The 21,828-nt window shown below is 47.1% G+C and overlaps 2 protein-coding genes across 4 annotated transcripts in view; one reads left to right on the top strand and one right to left on the bottom strand.

Annotated features, from left to right (window-relative positions):
* The first annotated feature begins 2,288 nt into the window (after nucleotides 1-2,288).
* Nucleotides 2,289-16,043, top strand: SNX11 (sorting nexin 11). 3 transcript variants are annotated; one of them, XM_015570869.1, is made up of 7 exons: nucleotides 2,291-3,320; nucleotides 3,772-3,858; nucleotides 4,164-4,264; nucleotides 5,738-5,833; nucleotides 6,290-6,502; nucleotides 7,182-7,257; nucleotides 15,781-16,043. In XM_015570869.1, exons 1-7 carry the CDS (start codon nucleotides 3,297-3,299, stop codon nucleotides 15,790-15,792), a joined length of 609 nt encoding a protein of 202 aa, XP_015426355.1. In that variant the 5' UTR covers nucleotides 2,291-3,296; the 3' UTR covers nucleotides 15,793-16,043. The 3 variants fall into 3 exon arrangements, with proteins under 3 accessions (XP_015426354.1, XP_015426355.1, XP_006774319.2); XM_006774256.2 differs by lacking the exon at nucleotides 15,781-16,043 and having other exon boundaries at nucleotides 7,182-9,012; XM_015570868.1 differs by lacking the exons at nucleotides 3,772-3,858; nucleotides 15,781-16,043 and having other exon boundaries at nucleotides 2,289-3,320; nucleotides 7,182-9,012.
* A 4,315-nt stretch (nucleotides 16,044-20,358) lies between these two features.
* Nucleotides 20,359-21,828, bottom strand: part of SKAP1 (src kinase associated phosphoprotein 1) — a 261,116-nt gene continuing 259,646 nt past the window's right edge. Inside the window, exon 13 of the mRNA XM_006774412.2 lies at nucleotides 20,359-20,755. Coding sequence (XP_006774475.1) covers nucleotides 20,654-20,755 — 102 coding nt within the window. The 3' untranslated portion in view covers nucleotides 20,359-20,653. The remainder of the gene's footprint in view (nucleotides 20,756-21,828) is intronic.

Here is a 21,828-nt window from a genome sequence, read left to right as displayed (position 1 = left end):
GGGGGCGGTGGGCGTGCGGGGAGGCAGGTCCTGCTCCGGTGAGGGCTGCGGGCGTAAGCGGCAGCAGTGGCGCTGGGATGGGGACCTCGCTGGACTTCCTAGGACTGTCTCACCTCCTGCATAAAGGCTGTACTTGCTCGGGATCCCGGGGAGGAAACCCAGCTTTTCCATTTATTATTGTTGTTGTTGTCGTCATTGTTATTATTGATTAGAGAGAGAGAGAGAGCGAGAGCGAGAGCGAGAGACATCACTTTGTTCTACTTACGTACACATTCACTGGTTGCTTCTTGTATGTGCCCTGACCCTGGGATGGAACCCGAAACCTTGGCATATCAGGTAACCAACTGAGCTAGCCCACCAGGGCCTTCTGTTCATTTGTACAGAAGTTTAAAGCATCTTTCCTTCCCACTCTGCAAGCTCAATAGGCAAAGGAGAACGACTATGTGGCCCTTTCTTTGCTCCTAGGTGTTAAGAATGAAGGTGTGTGTGTGTGTGTGTGTGTGTGTGTGTGTGTGTGTGTGACTGGAGTAAACAGGTTTGGGGACATTTACCCAAACGGTTAGGCCTATGGGTATTGGCAAGTGTTTTAGCTTGTGGTCGTCTCTGTGACTTACCTCCGAAGTGGAAGGATCGGCAAATGACAGAGGGACAGAAGAATGGAGCGCGGCTGGTTGGTGAGAACACACGGGAGGCTTCTTCCACCACCTGCGGGTGGGTGTTCAGGAAGAAGAGCTTTTTGAGTTGCCAGCTGGCTCCAGAATGAGTTAGAAGGGATGGAAGTCTCCGTGGCTCAGTATAGTTTTACCACCGGTTTGGTTTTGTGTTTTTTTTTTAACCTGTCTCTTGAAGTCGTTTAAATGGGCGGGAAAATGGTGGAACTAAAGCCTTGAATTGTTATGACACTGGAAAGCTTTACAAAGAATCTACTTTTGTAAACCGCAAAAAGCTGGGTTGTGGCTGGAGTTCTTGGGGCTGGTTCAGGTGGAGAAAGTAGAGGAAACTTCAGATGGGATTGAATGGACCCAAGAAATGGAGTTAGCACTGAGTTGCGTAAGGAGCTGAGATAATCGCGGACTCTATTCTTATTTGGGTGACAGGGATCCATCTCCCAGATTATAGAGTTAAAGTTCACTTCCCTTTTCCGCTCCAAAGAACTGAACTTCATCTCCTTCTGAGGAGTGGCGTTATGAGGAGGAAGCTAATGGAGAATGGAAGTTACTACTTGACGTCTGGGTTTTTGTATTTGTTCCAGTGTGTTTTTAAGGAAAGTTACATTGGAAACTTTCTTAGTGCCCTTCTCATTTTAGATTCAAGCACACAGCTTCTTTGGGGTCCTAGGATTTGTTTAAAAGCCAGTTAACAGCTATTTGTTTCTAACTGGTATTAGCCCCAAAGGAAGGGAGAGGAACTTGCACATGGAGGTGGTGCAAACTCTTCCTTAGGCAACTCTTCTTGAGTCCGAGAGTGCTGACCGTTTAGTTACTCAATTATAGTCCTTCATTTGGCAAACCTTTCAACGCGTTTGAGCTCCACCGAGCTTGTGGGTGGCTATGATTTCCTTGGCATTGTCTTTCCTGTTGTTACTTTCGTGAAAAGACATTTCAGAATCTTTTAACTCTGCTCCTATGCTGGCAGTTTGCCAAACGCCTGAAAAGAAAAGAAAAGAGAAATATTTTTAAATCGGAGGAGATTAATTGTTCACAGTGAGTTGGCCTTTTTTGGTCACGGGCATTTGACTACCTACATCGAGAGTTTGCACATCAGTTGTTTTGGCATTGGCATCACCTACCTTTATGTTCAGGACCCCTTTGCAGTGGTGCCTGCATCCGATGAAAAAGCAGATTGCCAGCAAGAATACTGTTTAAGATGGTATTGCCATCATAAAACCTTCGGGTGGCTCGATGGTGTAGCCCAACTTTGTCACACACCATGCAGTGTTGTCTCAGTGCAGTGTCTGTGTGTGGAGAGACCTGGTATACTGGGAAGAATTGGAAAAGCTGTTTGCTCTGCACATTTTATGGTGTAAATGAGTTTCCCTTCTCCTGAAACATTTGCCTTGTGTTAGCAAAACATAAGATAGAAGGAAACTCATTACACACTCTCCTAATGGTAAGGCAGAACTAATAAGGGAATGTGTTTAAAATTAATTGTGGGAATGTAAAAACGAGTGGGTGCGAATGGGAATGGGGGGGGGGGGGGGGGGGCGTTTGGGGACAGGCTTTTATGGGGAGGGGGGGGGGGGGAGTGGGGGATCTTAGAGATAGACTTGTTTTCCCCGGAGCCAGCCGGGATCATTTGTTGGCAGTACGTATTGGCTGAAGTCAGTTTTCATTTCAAGGTAAATTGAAAAGGGAAATTAAACCTTATTGTTCCGCTCTTAAGAGAGGAGAAGGGGGCGCAGGTGGCAGCCAGGGGTGGATGCTGTTGGAGTGGTTCTAGGAGTAATAAGATTAGTGCTGTATTTTAACAGAAGGTGACACCATGGGCCCCTTTGGACTTGAGTAACCCTGTGCTGCAACCTTCATGGTCCCCTTGTCGGAGTGGGCGACGTCGCTGCACATGCAAACTGCCACAGTGGGGGAATCGGCAGCTTAGGCTTTAATGAATCTTTACAAAGGAGTGAAAACGTCCTGCGTCGCCCTGTGCAGCTGTGGGGTGTTTGGGCAGAGGTACGCGTCCAGCAAGGAGATAATTAGAACCATTGGCTTGGGTTCTGGAGAACAGATTAGATAAGGGAAGATCAGCACTGGGCAACCCATTCCGGTGCCCCCCTTGCTCTCCAGCGCTGCCTCGTCTCCGGGGAGGTGACTGTGGTTTAGCACTGCTGTGTGGTGGGGTTTGGCTGTCTCTGAGCAGCCAGGAGGGGGCGATGTTAGGCTCGCTCGCACAGCTGTGCCGTGTGCCCCCACAAGACACCGCCTTTTGCCTGCAGTCTTCAGGCAGAAAGGGTCTGCCATGGAATCGTGTTGCTTGAGGCGAACACTGCACAGGCCCAAACATGCTTTGGCTAGAGGTGGCCTACGTAAGGGTTTGGCCATGGTTTCAAAAGGGAGGCAAATCCCCCAGGGCTTGTCGCGGTCATAGAGGTAATGTGGTGAATTTTTTTTTTTTTGCTTCCTCTTAAGTTTTACATTAGAATGAGAAAAGGTGCCTGGTTTTCCCCAGGAGGGTCGATTAAAGTTTTTCAGGTTTTTCCCTGGTAGAGAGTGATAAGAATAGAAGCACACTAACCATGATTGTCCCCTTGTCATTTGCATCTCCTCAGATGTTTTCTTGCAATGGGCTTTTGATGTAGGATGCTGGAGAACCAAGAGCAGGAGGTAAGCGTGTGGTCTCCACAGAACAGGTGGGCAAACGTTGGAGGGGATTTGGGAAAAGGGGCAAATCATTGCTTCCTGGTACCTTTCTGACGGTAATACCTAGGTGGTTCTGATGAGCTCAGAATAAAACCAGGAGAGGGAAAGCAATACTAAAGCCATTTCTGGGAAATGAGGTTCCATTTTCACTGACTTTCCCATTTCTTAGACTGCACTAGAATGTAAGCTACACGAGGGCAAGAATTTTTGTCTCTTGTTCATGTTCTACCCTCAGTGTCTTAGAAAAGTGCCTGACACACAATCGGTCAATAAATATTTCTTGAATTCAATGAGTAAATGAACAAATGAATGAAAGTTGGTGCTGTCTGTTTGGAAAAAATCTGGCAACCTGAGTTGTCAAAGCTGCCGTGCTGTGTGGTTGAGCCGAAGCTGAAGGCTCATTCTTTGCCTCCAGGAGGTGATCACTGTGCGTGTCCAGGACCCCCGTGTGCAGAATGAGGGCTCCTGGAACTCCTACGTAGATTATAAGATCTTCCTCCACGTAAGTGCACCAAACTTCTGTATTGGGATCAACGTTCGCCAGGGCTGCCGGATAGTGCTGAGACAGACCCTGTTTGTGGGTGTTTTTGCCAGGCCCGAGACAGAAGGAAAGGGGGGAGGAGAGGACGAAGAGCTCAGGGATGCCTGAGAGTTGGCTGCAGGCTGCCTGGTGGCCTCTTGCTCTAGTTGGAGGCCCTGGTCAGGACGGTGGCCTGGTGGCTTAGATCCTCAGTGAGAGCGATGACGGGGAGTTATGTGATCCTGGTCTTTTCCCACTAAATCCTCGTCATGTACTTTCTCCTGTAGACCAACAGCAAGGCCTTCACTGCCAAGACATCCTGTGTGCGTCGCCGCTACCGTGAGTTCGTGTGGCTGCGGAAGCAGCTACAGAGAAACGCTGGTTTAGTGTGAGTCTGCTCTTGCTTCCCTCTTGGGTCTGAGACTGGCTTTTTAGGTGCTTACTTGGGGATTCCAGTTTACAGTGAGGAAAACGTGGCGACATGCCAGGCCAAGGAAACTGAGAAATCTGTTCTTAAATTATGTTTTCCAATTAGTGAAAAATGTAAAGAACAGAGTTCTTAGTTCTAGTTTTTTTGACCTAAGAGTGCCATAGAAATGTAAAAAATATTTTTCTTTTTTTGTATGTATTAGTCTAGGGCTAAACACATGTTCTGCTAGCATTTTAAATGTGCCTATCACTGGTTATCAGAAACTTTTTAGCATCTGGACTTACTTGACAGGTGGTGATCCTGTCCATTTGACTTGTAAAAATTGTGATATGTGTGTGTGTGTGTATGTGCAAAGATCTTTTCAACAGACTGAGAGCCTTAAGAAAGTATTGTTCACTCCTCCCCTATACCTCCCAAATAAATCTAAAAACTGGAGACAATTTAGAATAGTGATTCCACCACAGAATGGTCACTGAATGCTCTGGTGACGGATGGCCTGTTGATGACCTAGCCAGTTAATTAACATGTGGGACTGATGAGGCCATTGTCATGGGTCAGGCCTTCATAAGCCAGTTGGAAATCCCCCTGAAAAGTTGGGCATCTCTAGCCTTGCTGGTTTTTGTTGTTAATCCTCACCCAAGGATGTTTTTCTATTGATTTTTTTTTTAGAGAGAGTGGAAGGGAAGCAGAGAGGCAGAGAGAGAGACATCAGTGTGATAGAAACCCATGGGTTAGTTGCCTCCTTCCTGGCACGCATCTGACCGGGGCTGGGGATCTGAGCTAGGGATCGAGCCTGCAACCAAGGTATGTGCCCTTGACTGGAATTGAACCTGGGAACCTTTCGTCCATGGGCCGAAGCTCTATCCATTGAGCCAAACCGGTGAGGGCTGTTTTAAATATTTTAAAATCTTATTTTTTATTGATTTTTAGGAAGAGGAAAGGGGAGGGCAAGAGAAACATTGATGGGAGAGTGAAGCATAGATTGGCTGCTTCCTGCACGCCCCCTACTGGGGATTGAGCCTGCAACCCAGGCATGTGCCCTGACCTGGTTGAGCAACACAGGCTGGGCAGTAGCGTGGAGTTTTGAAGCTATAGATTTGGTTCAAATACCAGCTCCACTGCTTATTAACTGTGTGGCACCGGGAAATTTTCTCAGCTGCTCTGATTCTTTTCCTTGCTAGTAAAATGAGAACACTAATATCTTCCTCACAGAGTTTGGAGGGATTAGTGAAATAAGGTTTGTGAAACATTTAGCGTAGTGCTTGAAACATGGGATGCAGTGAGTCGTTGTTAGCTTCCCACCCTTGCCACCTTATTAAAAGCTATCTGTAGTGATTTGTGCCTCTTTTTAGGGGAAGTCCTTGATCAGGGCTGATATGACTGTCCTGCATGTTGCACTTACCTTGAGTGTTACATTATGCGACTCCACAGGCCTGTACCGGAACTTCCTGGGAAGTCAACCTTCTTTGGCAGCTCAGATGAGTTCATTGAGAAGCGACGACAAGGTCTGCAGCACTTCCTCGAAAAGTGAGTGAACATGGCTGGCTAGCGCTTGCCTTCTGAGGTAGGGGCAGGGACGGGGGAAGGTGACAGGCAGGGTGGCGCATTGAGCATACATTGGGGGGTAGACCCTTTCCTTGTACTCTTCGTGCTCACTCAAGCCAGAGTCTTCAGAAGATGAGGTTGGGGCCTGGCCGGCGTGGCTCAGTGGTTGAGCGTCGACTTATAAACCAGGAGGTCACGGTTCGATTCCCAGTCAGGGCACATGCCCAGGTTGCAGGCTTGATCCCAGGGTGGGGCGTGCAGGAGGCAGCCGATCAGTGATTCTCTGTCATCATTGTTGTCTCTATCTCTCTCTCCCTTTCCCTCTCCCTTCCTCTCTGAAATCACTAAAAAGACATTTACAAAAAAAAGGAGACGGTGGGGTTGGGGAGAACAGAGCTTGGGGTGATGCGCGTGCTGTCCTGCCTGTGTTTGCCCCAGGGTCCTGCAGAGTGTTGTCCTCCTGTCAGACAGCCAGTTACACCTCTTCCTGCAAAGCCAGCTCTCGGTGCCCGAGATAGAAGCCTGTGTCCGGGGCCAGAGCCGCACGACCGTGTCTGACGCCATTCTTCGCTACGCTATGTCAAACTGCGGCTGGGCCCAGGAAGAGAGGCAGGGCGCTTCTCACTTGGCTAAGGGAGACCAGCCTAAGAGGTAACTAAAGCTCTCTTTTCTGAGACGTGGGGAGCTAGGATTACTGTGACCTGGGTCAGTGAGGTGTCCATTTGATAGAGGAAGTGAAGTCAAAGCATTGGTAGTCTTTCAGAGGAGACCTTCTCCTGCTCCTGTGCGGTTCTCTTACTCCAGCCAAGGGATGGTGGTACCCATCCCTGGGTAGCAGGCTCTCTCCTAGAAACCTGGGGAGAAAGAAGAGAAGGCTTTCTTATGTCCTTTATCTCCCCCTGCCCTTAAAATTATTTATTGAGAAATAATTCACATTCCATAAATTTCACCATTTTAGTGTACAATTCAGTTATTTTTGTTCATTCACAAAGTTGTGCAACTATTAATCACCATAATTAATTTTAGAACATTTTCATCACCCCAATAGAAACCTTGTACCCATTAGCATGACTCCCCATTTTCCCCAACCCTTAGTTCCTGGCAACTACTCACCTACTTTCTGTGTCTCTGGATTGACCTATTCTGGACATTTCATACAAACGGATCCTTTTCTTTAGTATATTTTCAAGGTGCATCCATTTTGTAGTGTGTATCAGTACTTAATTCCTTTTTGTGGCTGACGAATAATCCATTCTTTTGTTTGTCTTCACTTGTGTTTATCCATTCATTCTGTTTATCTGTCCCTCTGTTCCCTTTCCCACTCTTCCAGTTGCTGCTTTTTCCCAAGATCGGGCAGGAGTAGTTCTCCCTCCACGCCTCCTGAGGAAGAAAAGGACCGTTTTGAGGTGTGGGCTCCTGTTGTTGACTCTGAGGCTCCTTCCTGGGAAAGCCCCCCTCTCCTTCCCGCTACCTCGCCATCATGCTGTGATTCTGCAAGACCTGATGAAGGACGCTGTGCTCCGCAGCCTGTGAGGAGGTCTTTGGGGGGGGACCATGCTCTACCTTTGGATCCTAGTCAGTTAGAAACAGTTTTAGAAAAGTGAGTTCCGGTCTGAGCCCTGGGTTCTGCCCTGAAGTGGACAGAGAAGATGCAGGCAAAGGGATGCAGGCACTTGGCTGGGATTGGATGGACCTAGGGCAGTTGGGGAGGTTGGGCTGCTTAGTGTTTTACAGTTGCCTCTGCTCAGGTTGGTTGCATAGAGGTTGGCCACGACAACTCCTTCAACTTCCTCCACAGGAATAAACAGTATGCAGATGTTTATAAATTAAGCATAAGATCCAGGGGCTGTTGGTTTTGAATAGAGTCCCATGTTTCCTCCCTTGGGAGCTGAGTTTCGGTAGATGTTTGTTAATGGGCCCCTGAGCACTGCCTCAGGTTACCGGTTTGGGGGACCTGTAAGTGGCCGAGTTTAAGCTGCCATACTGAATATTGTCCCGGCGGAAATGCTTGTGTAGATGTATTCCCACTGGCTCTGTTTGGCTGCAGCACTTTGATTCTGGGAGGCTGGCCGCTTGCCTACCTCCTTGCATGGACAGGGTGGTGGGTATTTATTCTCCCACCTCCTTGCTTTTCCTCCACTAACACCACTGAACGGAATGGTGCTGTGACCCCTGTCGCTAGGGTTTCCTGTATATTCCAAGACCTCACTCAGCCTGGCTGTGTGGGGCCTGAGTCCCACAAAATAGGTCACGGCCACCACAGAAGAGAAGTGGCTGTTCGCAGCTGAGGAAGGGCAAACAGCTCAGGGAGCTTTGTTTGGGAAAAGGCTGTCCCGGGCTGCCACTGTCTCTTCTGGTTATAAAGCAGAGATGTGAGCATCTTTTCTGCAGGATAGAATGAGCTCCTTTCTTTTTTTGAAACCCCTTTTCCCCCTTAGTAACAGCTCCCGCCTCCCGGGGCTTCCGCCACTACAGGGTCCCTCTGCTGTGTCGCAGGGCGGCCATAGGTGCAGTCCAGGGGGGGCCAGGGCTTTGTTTCTTTCCGGAGAGAGGGCTCTAGGGACGGAGATGAGGAACAGCGCGCCTCCCTTCAGACAATGAGGCATTCCGCCCTCCCGCTGCCATAATTCCTCTCTGAGAGCCGGAGCTGGCAGGGGATTGTGCCGCTGGCTTTCGGCATTGCTCTGGGTTTGTGTGTGGTTCCTCTCGCCCTCTCCTCCTTCCTGGCCATCCCTCTGCGCTCTCTTACCAGCCTGTGCTGTGGGACTGTCATGGCATTTAGTTCAGAGTTGAGGGGCTTTGGCCTGAAATAAAATTCAACTATTTAAGACTGTTGTTGCAATTTGTGTCTAACAAGCTGTAGCAGAGAAGGAGGGAATGAAGGCTGGCACTAGTTACTTTCATAAATCATGAATTTATCAGCGTGGAAATAATGGTTCAGAGCTGTGCACTGCAGCTCCTGCATTGTGAGTGCAGCTCCAGTTCACTCCTGGAGGGAGGACCGTCTTCCAGAGAGCCGGGATCCAGCTCTTCTCGCAGGTATGGGCATGAACCTTGTTAGGTATAATTTACCTGATGCTGCTTCCATCCTCGAAGCCTGTCTGAGGTGCCAGGTGCTGCAAGAGAAATAAAGTTTGTCAACAGGCAGATGCAAAGCCCTGGCTGGGACTCATCTCTCTTTCCTGCCCGCCTCCCCTGAGTCTCTCCGTTATATGATGCAGCAGAGCCAGGCGAGTAGAGAAAACCTACAGAGGCAAATCCAAAATGTCAAAAGAAGTTCATTTAAAAAGGGAAAAAAAAACTCCATACACAACCCTCACAAAAACCCGACAGATGCTAAGCTAATGGCATCCGTTCTGCCGATTGGTGGGGATGACTCATGAATATTAATGAGTCCAATGCTCCAAATGGTGCAGCTGTGAGCCCAGCTGTGCCTGAAGCTCTCTGATCTCCAAACTTCCAGACAGGAGCCGGAGGTGGTCTGTGTCAATTCCCTACTCAGCCAAAACACAGCAAGCTGGGCTGGCCTTCTTCTGTTCGCTCCTTTTCGTCTGGAGTTGGTGCTCAGCAGCCAGTTCTGCCAGCAGGATAGGCTGCTGGGACAGCAGGAGCCATTCAAAGACACGAATGCAATTTTTCTGACTCCTGGCTTTTTTAATGATCCATTAACAGCAGTGTATATAACAGCATCTCAGTTAATCTAAGGCCACGCACCATCCCCTCACTGTCTGGTGCAGAGTTGAGTGTAGGCCATGGAAGGAGACGTGCTAAGAACGGAAAAGTTTTCTAATAATACAGGCCTGCAGTTAGCAGAAAAACAGCAAACATGGATTTCCTCCTTCATCCGGGCAATGCCATGTGCCTTATCGTGGTGTCTTCTGTCCCTGTGTGTAGTCAGGGCTAGTTCCCACGGCAGGTGACCTCTGTGGCCTACTGAGCTGTTTTGTAGAAAGAAAGAATTTTTTTGTTAGAATTCAGGATTGAGGTAGGTTCTATGCCTGATGTAGTCACCATTCTTCCAACAGCTACTTCCATGGGCCGAGTCCAGTCATCAGTTACGCAGGATGAGTGATCCCAAGCTCGTGGGTTTGGTTTGGTTTGGTGGAAGGAAATGTGTGTAGGAGGGTGGAGGGGGACGGAGGTTCTCTTGTATGAAAATCCTAAGTTTCACATACATCATTTTTGACCTTGGTGCCCAGTGAGGAGGGAAGAGCAAGTATTGTACTCATTTTCTAGCTGAGGAAACGTTTGAGTTGAGCTGAGCATGGTTTTTAAAAATATGTTGTTAGCCCTAGCTGGTTTGGCTCAGTGGATAGAGTGTCAGCCTGTGGACTGAAGGGTCCCAGGTTTGATTCTGGCCAAGGGCACATGCCTGGGTTGTGGGCTCGATCCCCAGTAGAGGGTGTGCAGGAGGCAGCCAATCAATGATTATCTCTCATCATTGATGTTTCTATCTGTCCCTCTCCCTTCCTCTCTAACATCAATAAAATATATATATTTTTAAAAAAGCTTTCCCTTTTAGAAAAAATAAAAAGATATGTTTTTAAATGATGGTAGAATATATTCATGTGAGAGGTCTTTTCCAAGCTCTATAAGACAAGGTGTTTCCCCTTGATTTTTTTTTTTAATCTTAAACCACCATGACTAAGAGAAAAAAACCACCCTTCTCTTTTCAGTTGCTCTTAGAAATCAGAGCTCCTCCGCGGTTCTGTTTTCTGACTGCTAAGGCCTTCGATCCACACCAAGTCCTAGGCAACTCGTACCCTCTCTGGTAGCTTTGCCTGGGAGGTGATTGTGACTTTTTGACATGAAGTTTGTGAATTTGTTTATATGCCTTAGCTCTTGCTGAATATTCTTAACACCTACCGGTGAGGAGGACAGTGGGCCTGGAGGAAGCAAGGTGGGATTGGAGGTAGAAACGGAAACACCCGCTCCCGGCCTGCCTCTCGGAGGCAGCAGGAGCATTCAGTCGGCTGGAGTGGCGTCTGTGGGTTTGTGTGTGAGCAGCCAGCTGAGACTCGGCTAAAGCCAAGCAGATAATCACTGTCGTGTGAGATAGTGACTCCCTCAGTCGAGCTGGGGCAGTGATCCTAAGCCACCCCTTCCGGGTGGCCCTCTGCCCTCAGGGACCGGCTTTGTAGAGGACACGTTGCCCAGCTCAAGGTAATCCTTTGAACTGTAGATGAGTGTCCCTGTTCCTGTTCTAACCACTGTACCTTCCTTCCCGAGGGTTTCCTTAACCGATATGGAAGCCCCCACCCATCTTATCTCTCACCTACTCCCTGCCTCAGCTCTTCTAAGGAGCTGTTTCAGGAACTGCCGGGAAGCCCAAGTACGCACGCACACATCTGGCTTCCAGCAGGGCAGCAGGAGCCAGTCCTAACATCTTAGAGCAGCGGTTCTCAACCTTCCTTTCATACAGTTCCTCATGTGGTGGTGACCCCCAACCATAAAATTATTTTCGTTGCTACTTCATCACTGTAATGTTGCTACTGTTATGAATCGTAAAAATCTGATACGCAGAATGTGTTTTCATTGTTACAAATTGAACATAATTAAAGCATAGTGACTAATCACAAAACCAATATGTAATTATATATGTGTTTTCCGATGGTCTTAGGCGACTCCTGTGAAAGGGTCGTTCGACCCCCAAAGGGGTCGCGACCCACAGGTTGAGAACCACTGTCTTAGAGCAATAACTTGGGTAAAATCAGTTCCGCCTTAGTCATGGCTGGCTTTGGAACTGGAGTGCTGGATCTTCAAATCTCAAGATACAATAAATATGGACAATTTATACTCAGAAGAACAACAAGAGCCACACTTTTTAGGAGACAGTGCTCCTGACTCCATGAACAGAGTGAATAATTTTACTTCCTTTTCATTAAGGGAGACCCGGTTCACTTCCACACGCAGAGGAAAAACAAGGTGCTTGCATAGCAGGGAAAGGGAGGCCTGAACAGTCAGCAGGGAGAGATGGTAAAGCCAGAGTGAGAGTTAGGGGGTCACCTGAAAGTCTTTAAGGATTTCCCCCTGGAAGGGCAGGAACATGAGATGCTGCTGTAATCTTTGGGTTATGGGGAGCCACCAGCCACAATTACTATCTGTGGCCGTCGAGTCCCTCCTTCCTGTCCCTTCAGCCGGTCACTTTTTCTTCATACCATAGGTTTGGAATGGGGCAGTCTTTTTGAAAATTTTTTTTTTTGTTAATTCTCACCCGAGGATATTTTCCCATCGATTTTTAGAGAGAGTGGAAGGGAGGGAGAGAGACACACAGAGAGAGAAACATCGATGTGAGAGAGACATCAATTGGTTGCCTCCCACATGAGCCCTGACCAGGCTGGGGATCGAGCCTGCAACCGAGGTACATTGCTCTTGACTGGACTCGAACCCAGGACCCTTCAGTCCGTGGGCCAACACTCTTATCCACTGAGCCAAACCAGCTAGGGCAGGGGCAGTTAGTTTAGGTCCTTCCACGAGTGCTCTGGCCCTGTGTATGTCCCCGCCCTGGTGGCCATGTTGGCGTGGGAAGCCAGGCCTCCTGACATCCCCACCCGGTCCCTCGCAGAAGGCCCAGGAGAGTGAGAGCCCGGGGCGGTTTGTTGGAGACAGTGCAACCTGCCCGTACGAGACTTAGATATATTCTACCAATTAGGGCACATCTGTTCCAAATGCTGAAAGGCGAGCACTGTCTCTTTAAGAGCCATCCCACCCCTCTCCTTGAGTGATGAGGGCTGGGAGCACAAGGGAGTCAGATGCTGATTAAACAGTCCTACTGCTGAGCTCTGTTAGAAAATTACTGTAATTATGATCTAGTCCCAGCAGAGGGATGAGTTCCAATCCTGCTAATAACCCTTCCAGGTGCCTCAGATTCAGGGCCCGCGGGAGGCAGCTTCGACAGGGCTCTGGCTGGCAGCGGGGCCAGCGATGGCCTCCTGTCTGGCCTGTGCGGGCGCAGACAACAAAGGCACCGGACCCCCCATCTTATCTCGGCCTCCTGAGGAGGCAGTGGGTTTTGGTTGTGTTGTGGTTGTGCTTTTGGCTCTTGACAGCTCATGGGAGTCATTTTGTAGGAGAAAACTTTCCCCTAAACTAACACGAAGAGCCAGAATCACAAGGAGAGGGGGGAGGACTGTGGCGAGCGCGGCACCCGCCCACTCTGCCAGGCCGGGGAAGCAGAGCTGTCGCCCAGAGCTGCAGCCGTCTTCCGCGCTTGTTCCTATGAACCCGTCTTTCTCGCTCTGAAGGACCGTACACAGCATCTCATCTGGTCCTGACCAAGAGTTTCAGGGATTTCTGCCACTGGAAAGGAAACGGCCAGTACACAGAGCTGCTGAGAGAGTCGGTGTACTGCAGCTCTAAACCAGCATGTATGGGCGTATTCATTAGAAAACATCATTTTTGTAGTGCGAATCTGCAGGGGTCCAGGCCAGCGAGTCTCAGAGGTGTCTGTGGTGCATAGAAGCTCGCTGGTGGTTCTTAAACCCCGAGGAATTCATGGCCTGCGGCCTCTGTCTTCCCAGCCTAGCTGTAAGCTGCTGCCTATCACAAGCACAATCTTCTGAAAGGCAGGGCAGTTTCTCTGTGCTTGGTCCTCAGTACACCCAAATGCCCCGAGACCATGGTTCTCAACCAGGGGTGATTTGGTTTCCAGGGGACATTTTTGTTTGTCAGAACTGGGGGTGGGGTGGGGGGGGGGAGTACTACTTGTATCTAGTGTCTAGAGACCAGGGGTGCTACAGTGCCCCCAACACATAAAATTATCTGGCTCAAAATGTCAATTGTGCCAGGTCGAACCCTGCACTAACAGAGTGAAGCAATAAGCTCCAAGGTTTGCCCTCTCTGCCCCCCAAAACTTCCACAGCATTGCCTTGGAAATGTTTAAAAAAAATGATCGCCAAGCCCGGCCAGTGTAGCTCAGCACCAAGAGGCCACGGGTTCGAATCTGGTTGGGGCACATGCCTAGGTTGTGGGCTTGATCCACTGTCAGGGGCAGCCGGAGGCAGCCGATGGATGATGTTTCTTCTCATCGATGTTTCTATCTCTATTCCTCTCCCTTCCTCTCTCTCTCTAAAAAAAAAATCAATAAAATATATATTTTTAAAAAAGAAATGACTGCCAGGTATGGAACAGACTGTCAAATCTCAGAGGGAAGGATGGGTGGGTGGGCGGTAATCAACCAAAAACCTTATATGCATATATGCATAACCCATGGACACGGATAATAGGGTGCTGAAGGCCTGGGGATGGGGGGGACAGGCTGGAGGGAGTCAATGGGGGAAAAAAGGGAACATAATGTAATGCTTTTCCGGAGGTGGGGATATATTAGCGACAGGCCCAGCGAGGGTGCTTACTGTAGGAGCTTCCAGTAGATGTGGTGGTGTGCGTGTGCCCCTTGGTGACTCAAGGCAGCACAGTGCTGGACAAGTGTCTGATGGTGGGGGAAAGGGAAGTGTTTGAAGTGTGCTTTCTGCTCCAGGATCAGCTGTGGGGGATAAAAGGTGGCCGGCTGCTCACCATCCGGTTAAGAGTGTCTGCCGTGGGGCCAGATGCCCTTGTGGAGGACCAGCACTAGAAGCCTCTCAGCACTTACTCTCATCACAGGAGGCCAGGAAGTGGCACATTATTGCTCAGCGCCACAAGAAGGCTCCCCTCAGTGGCACTCTGCCCGGTGGAGAGGTGGTGGGTGTGATGGGGCCCCAGGAGGGAATTGAACACACACAGCTGCTGCCAGCCAGCCAGCCAGCCAGCCCCAAAGCAGCTAGAGACACCAGGCCTCTCAGAACTGCCTGGCGCCAGGCAAAGAAAGCCTAGTTGGCAGGGTTTGCCTAGATACCAGGCCTGCAGAGGAGAGGACTTCGTTAGAAGGGACACCGTACCAGGAGAGCCAGGTCATCTATCTACACCCACTCCCCTGGTGCCTGGGCAACTCATTTTGCCTTATTTTTAGGGTGATCCCTCGTCCTGGTTTACAACTGAGCTCTTGGCGTCATTATGAATAACTCCCTTTCAGTCTCCAAAGCAGTGGTTCTCAACCTGTGGGTCGCGACCCCTTTGGTGGTCGAACGACCCTTTCACAGGGGTCGCCTAAGACCATCCTGCATATCAGATATTTACATGACGATTCATAACAGTAGCAACATGATGGTTATGAAGTAGCAACGAAAATCATTTTATGGTTGGGTCCCAACATGAGGAACTGTATTGAAAGGGCCAGAAGGTTGAGAACCACTGCAAAGTGTCTGTTTGGAAAATAAATTATATGGTCATCCTACTAATTGTACCTCACTTTCATCTAATACAATAGGTTTTTTTGGAGAATATATATATATACATATATATATATATATGATTTTTGCACAAAATGGGCTATATCTTAAAAATGTATTAATTGAATTCCAAAGGGTTGCAAAAGAATGGTCATTGGTTTATTTTAATGAAAAAAGAAAAAACCCACCATGTTTTCTGAACAGTTAGTTTTTGATAGGGAAATAGGGAGAATCATTCAAATCCCTCGAAGAAGAAAAAAATCTCTTTTTAGTTTCAAACTCTCTACCCAATTTCTGTAAATTCAAATGGGAAATGAAATGACTGGACATGAGGGGAAGGGAGAGGAGGAGCAAGGGACGATGGTAATCCACAAACTAGAAAATTAGTTTGAGTCACTGAGCTGTGTAGCAGGAATAATCCTCTGTGTAGTGGCTGCTTTTTCTAAAGTCAGCCCCGCCGATTTTGCTGGTGCTCTGGGCATTGGCAAACCAGCACCACTCCTGGTGGGGAGACCTGCCGGAGAGCTTTTTGGCCAAAGATTAAAGCACCTCTGTCCCTGACATCTGAGTGTTTGTTCTTAAGATGCAAGGAAGAACAGAAAATAACATACTTTGGTTTCTTTGCTTTTTCATGTCTGCTTTGCTTCAACTCCATTTTTTCAGGCTGCTTTTTAAAGGCATGAGTGCGTCCCCTCCACCCCACATCTTGCTCTTTGCATCGACATCACTGCTTTATTGTGTCGCAAGTGACTGGCATGGAATGTGGGTTTTGAAAATGTGTCACTGGAGGTGTGTCACTGCAATAGACTATGAGTGATTCAACAAGCAAAGCAGCAGACTGAGAATTGAAAGCGTCTTTTCAGCCCTAGCCAGTTTGGCTCAGTGGACAGAGCGTCGGCCTGCGGACCGAAGGGTCCCAGGTTCAATTCCGGTCAAGGGCACATGCCTGGATTGCGGGCTCGGTCTAACATGCAGGAGACAGCCAGTCAATGATTCTCTCTCATCATTGATGTTTCTATCTCTCACTTCCTCTCTGAAATTAATAAAAATATATTTAAAAAAATAGTCTCTCCTTTCATTTCCCCTCCTACAGCAGATTTTGTGTGATTTTTGTCAAAGTCACCACCTTGCAGATGCTTCAGTTTTGCCACTTGGCAAGACTAACTGGCTACAAATAAGGCAGCTCAACTGAGCAAGCTAAAGTGCAAAAAATAAAGTTAATGAGAATGTGAAATCTAGGCGATTCCTTACATATTAGGTTTAGAAAAAATATCTATCTGAAACAGGATGGAGGACATCTAATCAGCCCTACCTTTTGGCATTGCTTTCACTTTAAATGGAATCAAACTGTCTGCGTTTAGGAAATGAAACTTAATAGGAATTCTCTTTCCCATTTTTATTCACCAGAGGGAAAGATATAGTTGGTTTTGAATTAAATTCAGACTTCTAAGAGATATAACAGGCCATTGTGTGGGGAAATGTAATATTGAGGTAACTGCAAAACAGTGTCTATGCTATTTTGCTATATGGATGACAGAAAAAAAAAAACCACTAGAAAAATGTAGTTTTAATGAAATGTAGCGGAAAGGTTGCTTTCAGAGTATTTAGTATTCTCAGATATTCGTTTGGACAATACAGGCCAAACTATACCAGCCTCAGGTCGGATTATCCAGTGGATGTCGGTAAGTTCTGTGTAAATTATTTATCTGTAAAAGGCAGATAACACATTTGCTCCTTAAATTTAGGATCGGAGCTTTCTTATTTTCCCTCCTTTACGTAAAATCAAGGAAGAAAAAAAAGCCTCCCACCTCTAACACTCTCCTATTTCACATGCCAGATCAATTAGTGGCTAGGAAGAACCCATTCTTAAAAAAGAAAAAAAAGAAAAAGGAACCTGTTCTACATTTAATGTGGTTAGTTAAGTGGTCTAACACCCCCAGTTATCCAGTTAGTCACAGGCAGTAAGGTGGGGATTTGGTTAGTGGAGTCAGAGAGGGGGTAACCTGATTAGCCAGTTGCTTTCTGAGGCTATTGGCTGATATACTGTGTGGGGAGCAGTTTTTCGAGGTGAGGATGATCTCCAGGAAGACCGTAGGAATCCGTTGTTTCCCAAAGGGGTCCTTTAGAACTTGACCCTAACATAATGCCCTTCAGCCCCATAGGAAGTCTCATCAGCACATCGAACTTGCACCCTCTTCTCCTGTTTGGAGCATTGGCAGAGACAGCCAGGTGTCTATGGACCAGGTTTCCAATCAGTCTATTTGTTTACATCGCCCAGGGCCAATCTGATTTCTTTTTCCACTTGAGGCTTACAGCTAGAAGGGTCAGCGGACCAAGTGTGGTGCCTACCTTTGCAATTTGGCCAATGGTTGTTTCCTCGGGTCTACAGATATAGAAGGGACCTACTGCACTAAGGGGATTTTGTTTTAAATGCCGGAAGCCAAGGACTATGTTATTGAGAGAGCCTTGAACTGTGCAGAGAGTGACGTTACCTTGACTTGGCCCCTTTTTCATCCTCCTCCTGCCCCTGGCCCAGATACCTGCTCAGTCAGAGCAGTGCCACAATGGTATTCTCTCCTCAGCCTCCCAACCTCCCAGCCTTCCAGATTTGGGTCCTTAGGGGTTCTCCAGGGAGGGAACAATCAGGGGGCATAGAGGGGTTCCTGTTTGCTCCCTCTGTTAAACACGTTAGAACAATGCCCATTGTCCTTACCTGTAGGTTGGGATTGGTGCAAAGGTTCCTAAAGCTGGAGGCCATTGGTTCTCTTTGGTTCATCTGCTCAAATGCTGCCACCTAGTGGTTCCTTGTCCGTTAGCACCCTGTGTAAAATGAAGGGGACCTTACGGACAGTTCAGTATTGCCCTTTATCTCTTTTCTATTTTTCTCCCAGACCTAAGTCCTCCCCTTTTCTTACCTCTTTTTACAGCGCATACACAAAAGGCTTCATTGTTTTTTACTCCTGGGCCAGAACATCTGGAAATGAAGAGCTGGCATAGGATCTTTTGAGGAACATGGAATCCACTGACAACGTTCCTGTGTGCTCCCCGGTTTCTCTCTTCGGATGGTGTGAAATGAATGTCTTTCTGCAGGGCTAAGATATGGTTGTCAGAGAGGTGAGGAAGGCAGGACTGCTCTGGGTAGGCAGTTTCAGAGATAAATTTTCTTTTTTCAATTACAATTCACATTCAGTATTATTCTGTATTAGCTTCAGATGTACAGCATCGTGGTTAGACAACCATGTGCTTTATAGAGTGGTCCCCCGCCCCATATTTTAAGTATCCACCTGCCCCATACATAGTTATTATGATGTTATTGACTATATTCCCTATGCTGTAATTTACATGAAAGAAAATTTCTTTGGCTGTTCAGTTGCCCATTTTCCAAAATTTCTTGTGTAGATAGGCAATAATAACAGCTAACCCTTATTGAGGAGTTACTATGTGCCCATCATTGTTTTAAGTACATTAGCATGTGTTTTTCTTTTAATCGTCCTAGTGACCCGGTGAGAGGGAGTATACCTCTTCTAAGGTGAGGGAATTGAAGCATAAAAGGTCCTGAGTGCTAGGTACAGGCACCAGGAAAAGGAACGGGGCTGCGTATACACAAGCCCTCTTCGAAGTTCTGGCTTGGCCCCTCTCTAGGACTTGCTCCCATACAGGACCCTCTATGCTGTAATTTACATGAAAGAAAATTTCTTTAGTTGCTCAGTTGCCCATTTTCCAAAATTTCGTGTGTAGATAGGCAATAATAACAGCTAACCCTCATTGAGAAGCTACTATGTGCCCATCATTGTTTTAAGTACATTAGCATGTGTTTTTCTTTGAATCGTCCTAATGACCTGGTGAGAGGGAGTATACCTCTTCTAAGGTGAGGAAATTGAAGCATAAAAGGTCAAGGAACTTGCTCTGGGGAACATATGTAGTAAATGGGGAAAATATGCAAATAGACCAAATGGCAGAATGACTGGTGGGAAGACTGGTCACTATGACATGCACTAACCACCAGGGGGCAGACGCTCAATGCAGGAGCTGCTCCCAGCCTGCAGGCCCTGACCAGCGGCAGGGGCTGGCAAGTTGGTGGTGCCAGGCCAAGGGGGGTGCAAGTGGGAGCCCCAATCACCCCACCAGTTGCTCCATCTGAGTGCTAGGTACAGGCACCAGGAAAAGGAACAGGGCTGTGTATAGACAAGCCCTCTTCAAAGTTCTGGCTTGGCCCCTATCTAGGACTTGCTCCCATATAGGACTCCGCACCCCAACGATCTGTCCTGATCACTGGCCAGGCCTGGGGACCCTACCGGTGCATGAATTTCATGCACCAGGCCTCTAGTACATTTATAAGCAATTGGAAACTTCCTTTTTACATGAGTGGAGTAAGTTAGGCCTACCCTTCTTTGCTACTTTTTTTATTTTTTATTTACCAACATATTTTAGAATGTATTTCATATCAATGCAGAGAATTTCTTTTTTCTTTTTTACTGTTGCATAGTATTCGATTCTATAAATGTACTACAGTTATTTGGCTGGTTCTCTATTGAACATTTAGTTTATTTCCAATGGTTTGTTATTACAAACAAATAACCTTGTATGATGAACATTTTGTGTGTGTGCCATGCCTGGATTTGTGAGCTGGGATCTAGACCCATGCTTGTGGCACAGATTCCTAGTTGTCCCCAATATCCATTCTCCCCTTTTTATTTTATGAATGAACCCATCTTCCACTTTTAAGCTAGACACAATAAAGCTTTCTTTGCAGCTTTGTCTTCCTGTCTGTGTGTCTAAGTTCTGGCCAAAGGAATGTAAGCAGAAGTGGTAAGTGCAACATCTGTGAAGTGTCCTTAAAAGGAGGAGGTGTGCCCTTTTCCTTTTATTTTATGTTTCCTGCTGGGCAGGATACAGGCATGATAGTTGGAGCTGGAACATCCATTTTGGACCACAAGGTAACCTTAGGAATGTTGACCACACACAGTGGAGCAAAAACAAAAAACAAGCCCTGGATGGTTTGGCTCAGTGGATAGAGCGTCAGCCTGCAGACTCAAGGGTACCAGGTTCGATTCTGGTTAAGGGCACATGCCCAGTAGGGAATGTGCAGGAGGCAGCCAATCAGTGATTCTTTCTCATCATTGATGTTTCTATCTATTTCCCTCTCCCTTCCTCTCTGAAATCAATAAAGATATATTAAAAAACCAAAAACAAAACAACAAAAAAAACCAAAAACAACAAAAAAAAAGCAAGGTACTTGGGACCTAGTTACCTTGTATTACTTACCTCCGGGTTTTTACAGAAGAGAAAAATAAATTTCCATGTTAATTAAATCAGTTATTTTGACTTTTCTGTCACATGTAGTTGAACTTAATCATAACCGACACAGTCCCCTAATTTAGGAAAAACAATTCCAGAATCATCATCTTTCAGTGGTGAATTATTAGCATCACCTTTGGAGATGAAGCAAAGCTACTTCACTGGCAACTCCCATCCTTCCCAGAGAAACAAAGGCATGGCCAGCGCATTCACTGGCAACAGCTGGGATACCTGGGCTTCATCTTTCTTCTACTTCAAAGGCGGCTGTGAGGTACTCCTTCGGAACGATCCCAACAAGGCTGTTCAGTTCTCCGACCCACCAGCCGTACATGTTATGCTCCTGGAGAATGAAGAGAGAATGGTTTCAGCTGGAATTTGGCCATGCTTCAGGTAATCTCTTATGGTGACTGCATGGGAGATTCTGTTGGATGGTTAACACCCTTGATGGGATTATTAAATTTAAAGAAGTCACCTAGAGGAGGAAAGCAAACTGTTTTCATTTTGCCATCTTCCTGTCTACCTTGTAAACTTAGCACATTTGATGCCTTGCTGAATGTAAAGAGCCCCTTCCTTCCTTCCTTCCTTCCCTCCTTCCTTCCTTCCTTCTTCCTTCCTTTCTCTCTCTCTCTCTCTCCCTTCTTTCTTAACCATAGTTGAATGATTTCTTCAGAGAAAGTTGGGCACACCCTAAAATGCCAGAACACTAAAAATATTCAGGGAGTCAGGTCATAGTTCAAATCAATATTTACCAAGCATCTTCTACGTGCAAAGTGCTGTTTGAGTTCCCATGAGATGTACAATGATGACTCAGAACACTGCTTGCTCCCTGGGAGCTTATAGCAGATTGTAATGGGCTTTGGAGTCAGACAGACTGGGACCTAATCCCCACTTGGTCATTTAGTAGCCATATGACCTTAAGTTCTCCTAGCTTTAACTTCCTCTTCTGTAAGAGTAGGGAGACTATCACCCCTCCCCTATGTGGTGGGGACATAAGTGACGCCACAGAAGTAAAAACAATTAATTCAAAGTAACTGATACGTAGTAGGTGCTCTAAGCATTTGAGATGGGAGGTTGACAGGTACATTAATAATTACAGGCAGGCTAAGCGATTGAGCATCAATCCAGGAACCAAGAGGTCCTCGGGTCAGGGCACATGCCCGGGTTGGGGTTAATGTGGCTGTCTTCCAGGGTTCTGTCCTGCCTTCTGACTTGATGCACTTTCCTTGAGCAATCTTATATACCGTATTTGCCGGCGTATAAGATGACTGGGCGTATAAGACGACCCCCTAACATTTCCACTCAAAATACAGAGTTTGTTATATACTCGCCGTATAAGACTACCCCCTCTTCCGCACACCTTCCACACACCAAATAAAAGGTAAAACAATATCAGATTTGATTTTAACATTTTAA

The sequence above is a fragment of the Myotis davidii genome, unplaced genomic scaffold (genome assembly GCF_000327345.1).
Source record: "Myotis davidii unplaced genomic scaffold, ASM32734v1 scaffold327, whole genome shotgun sequence".
NCBI classification, from domain to species: Eukaryota; Metazoa; Chordata; class Mammalia; order Chiroptera; family Vespertilionidae; genus Myotis; species Myotis davidii.
The sequence above is the reverse complement of the archived record's forward strand: the minus strand, read 5'-3'. Positions and strand labels throughout refer to the sequence as shown.

Bases quoted from the DNA above. Each gene is read 5' to 3' on its own strand.
- SNX11 (XM_006774256.2), top strand. From the start codon at position 3,297: ATGCTGGAGAACCAAGAGCAGGAG. The intron at 3,321-3,771 runs GTAAGCGTGTGG...CTTTGCCTCCAG, and splicing joins TGGAGAACCAAGAGCAGGAG to GAGGTGATCACTGTGCGTGT. The intron at 4,265-5,737 runs GTGAGTCTGCTC...GCGACTCCACAG, and splicing joins CAGAGAAACGCTGGTTTAGT to GCCTGTACCGGAACTTCCTG.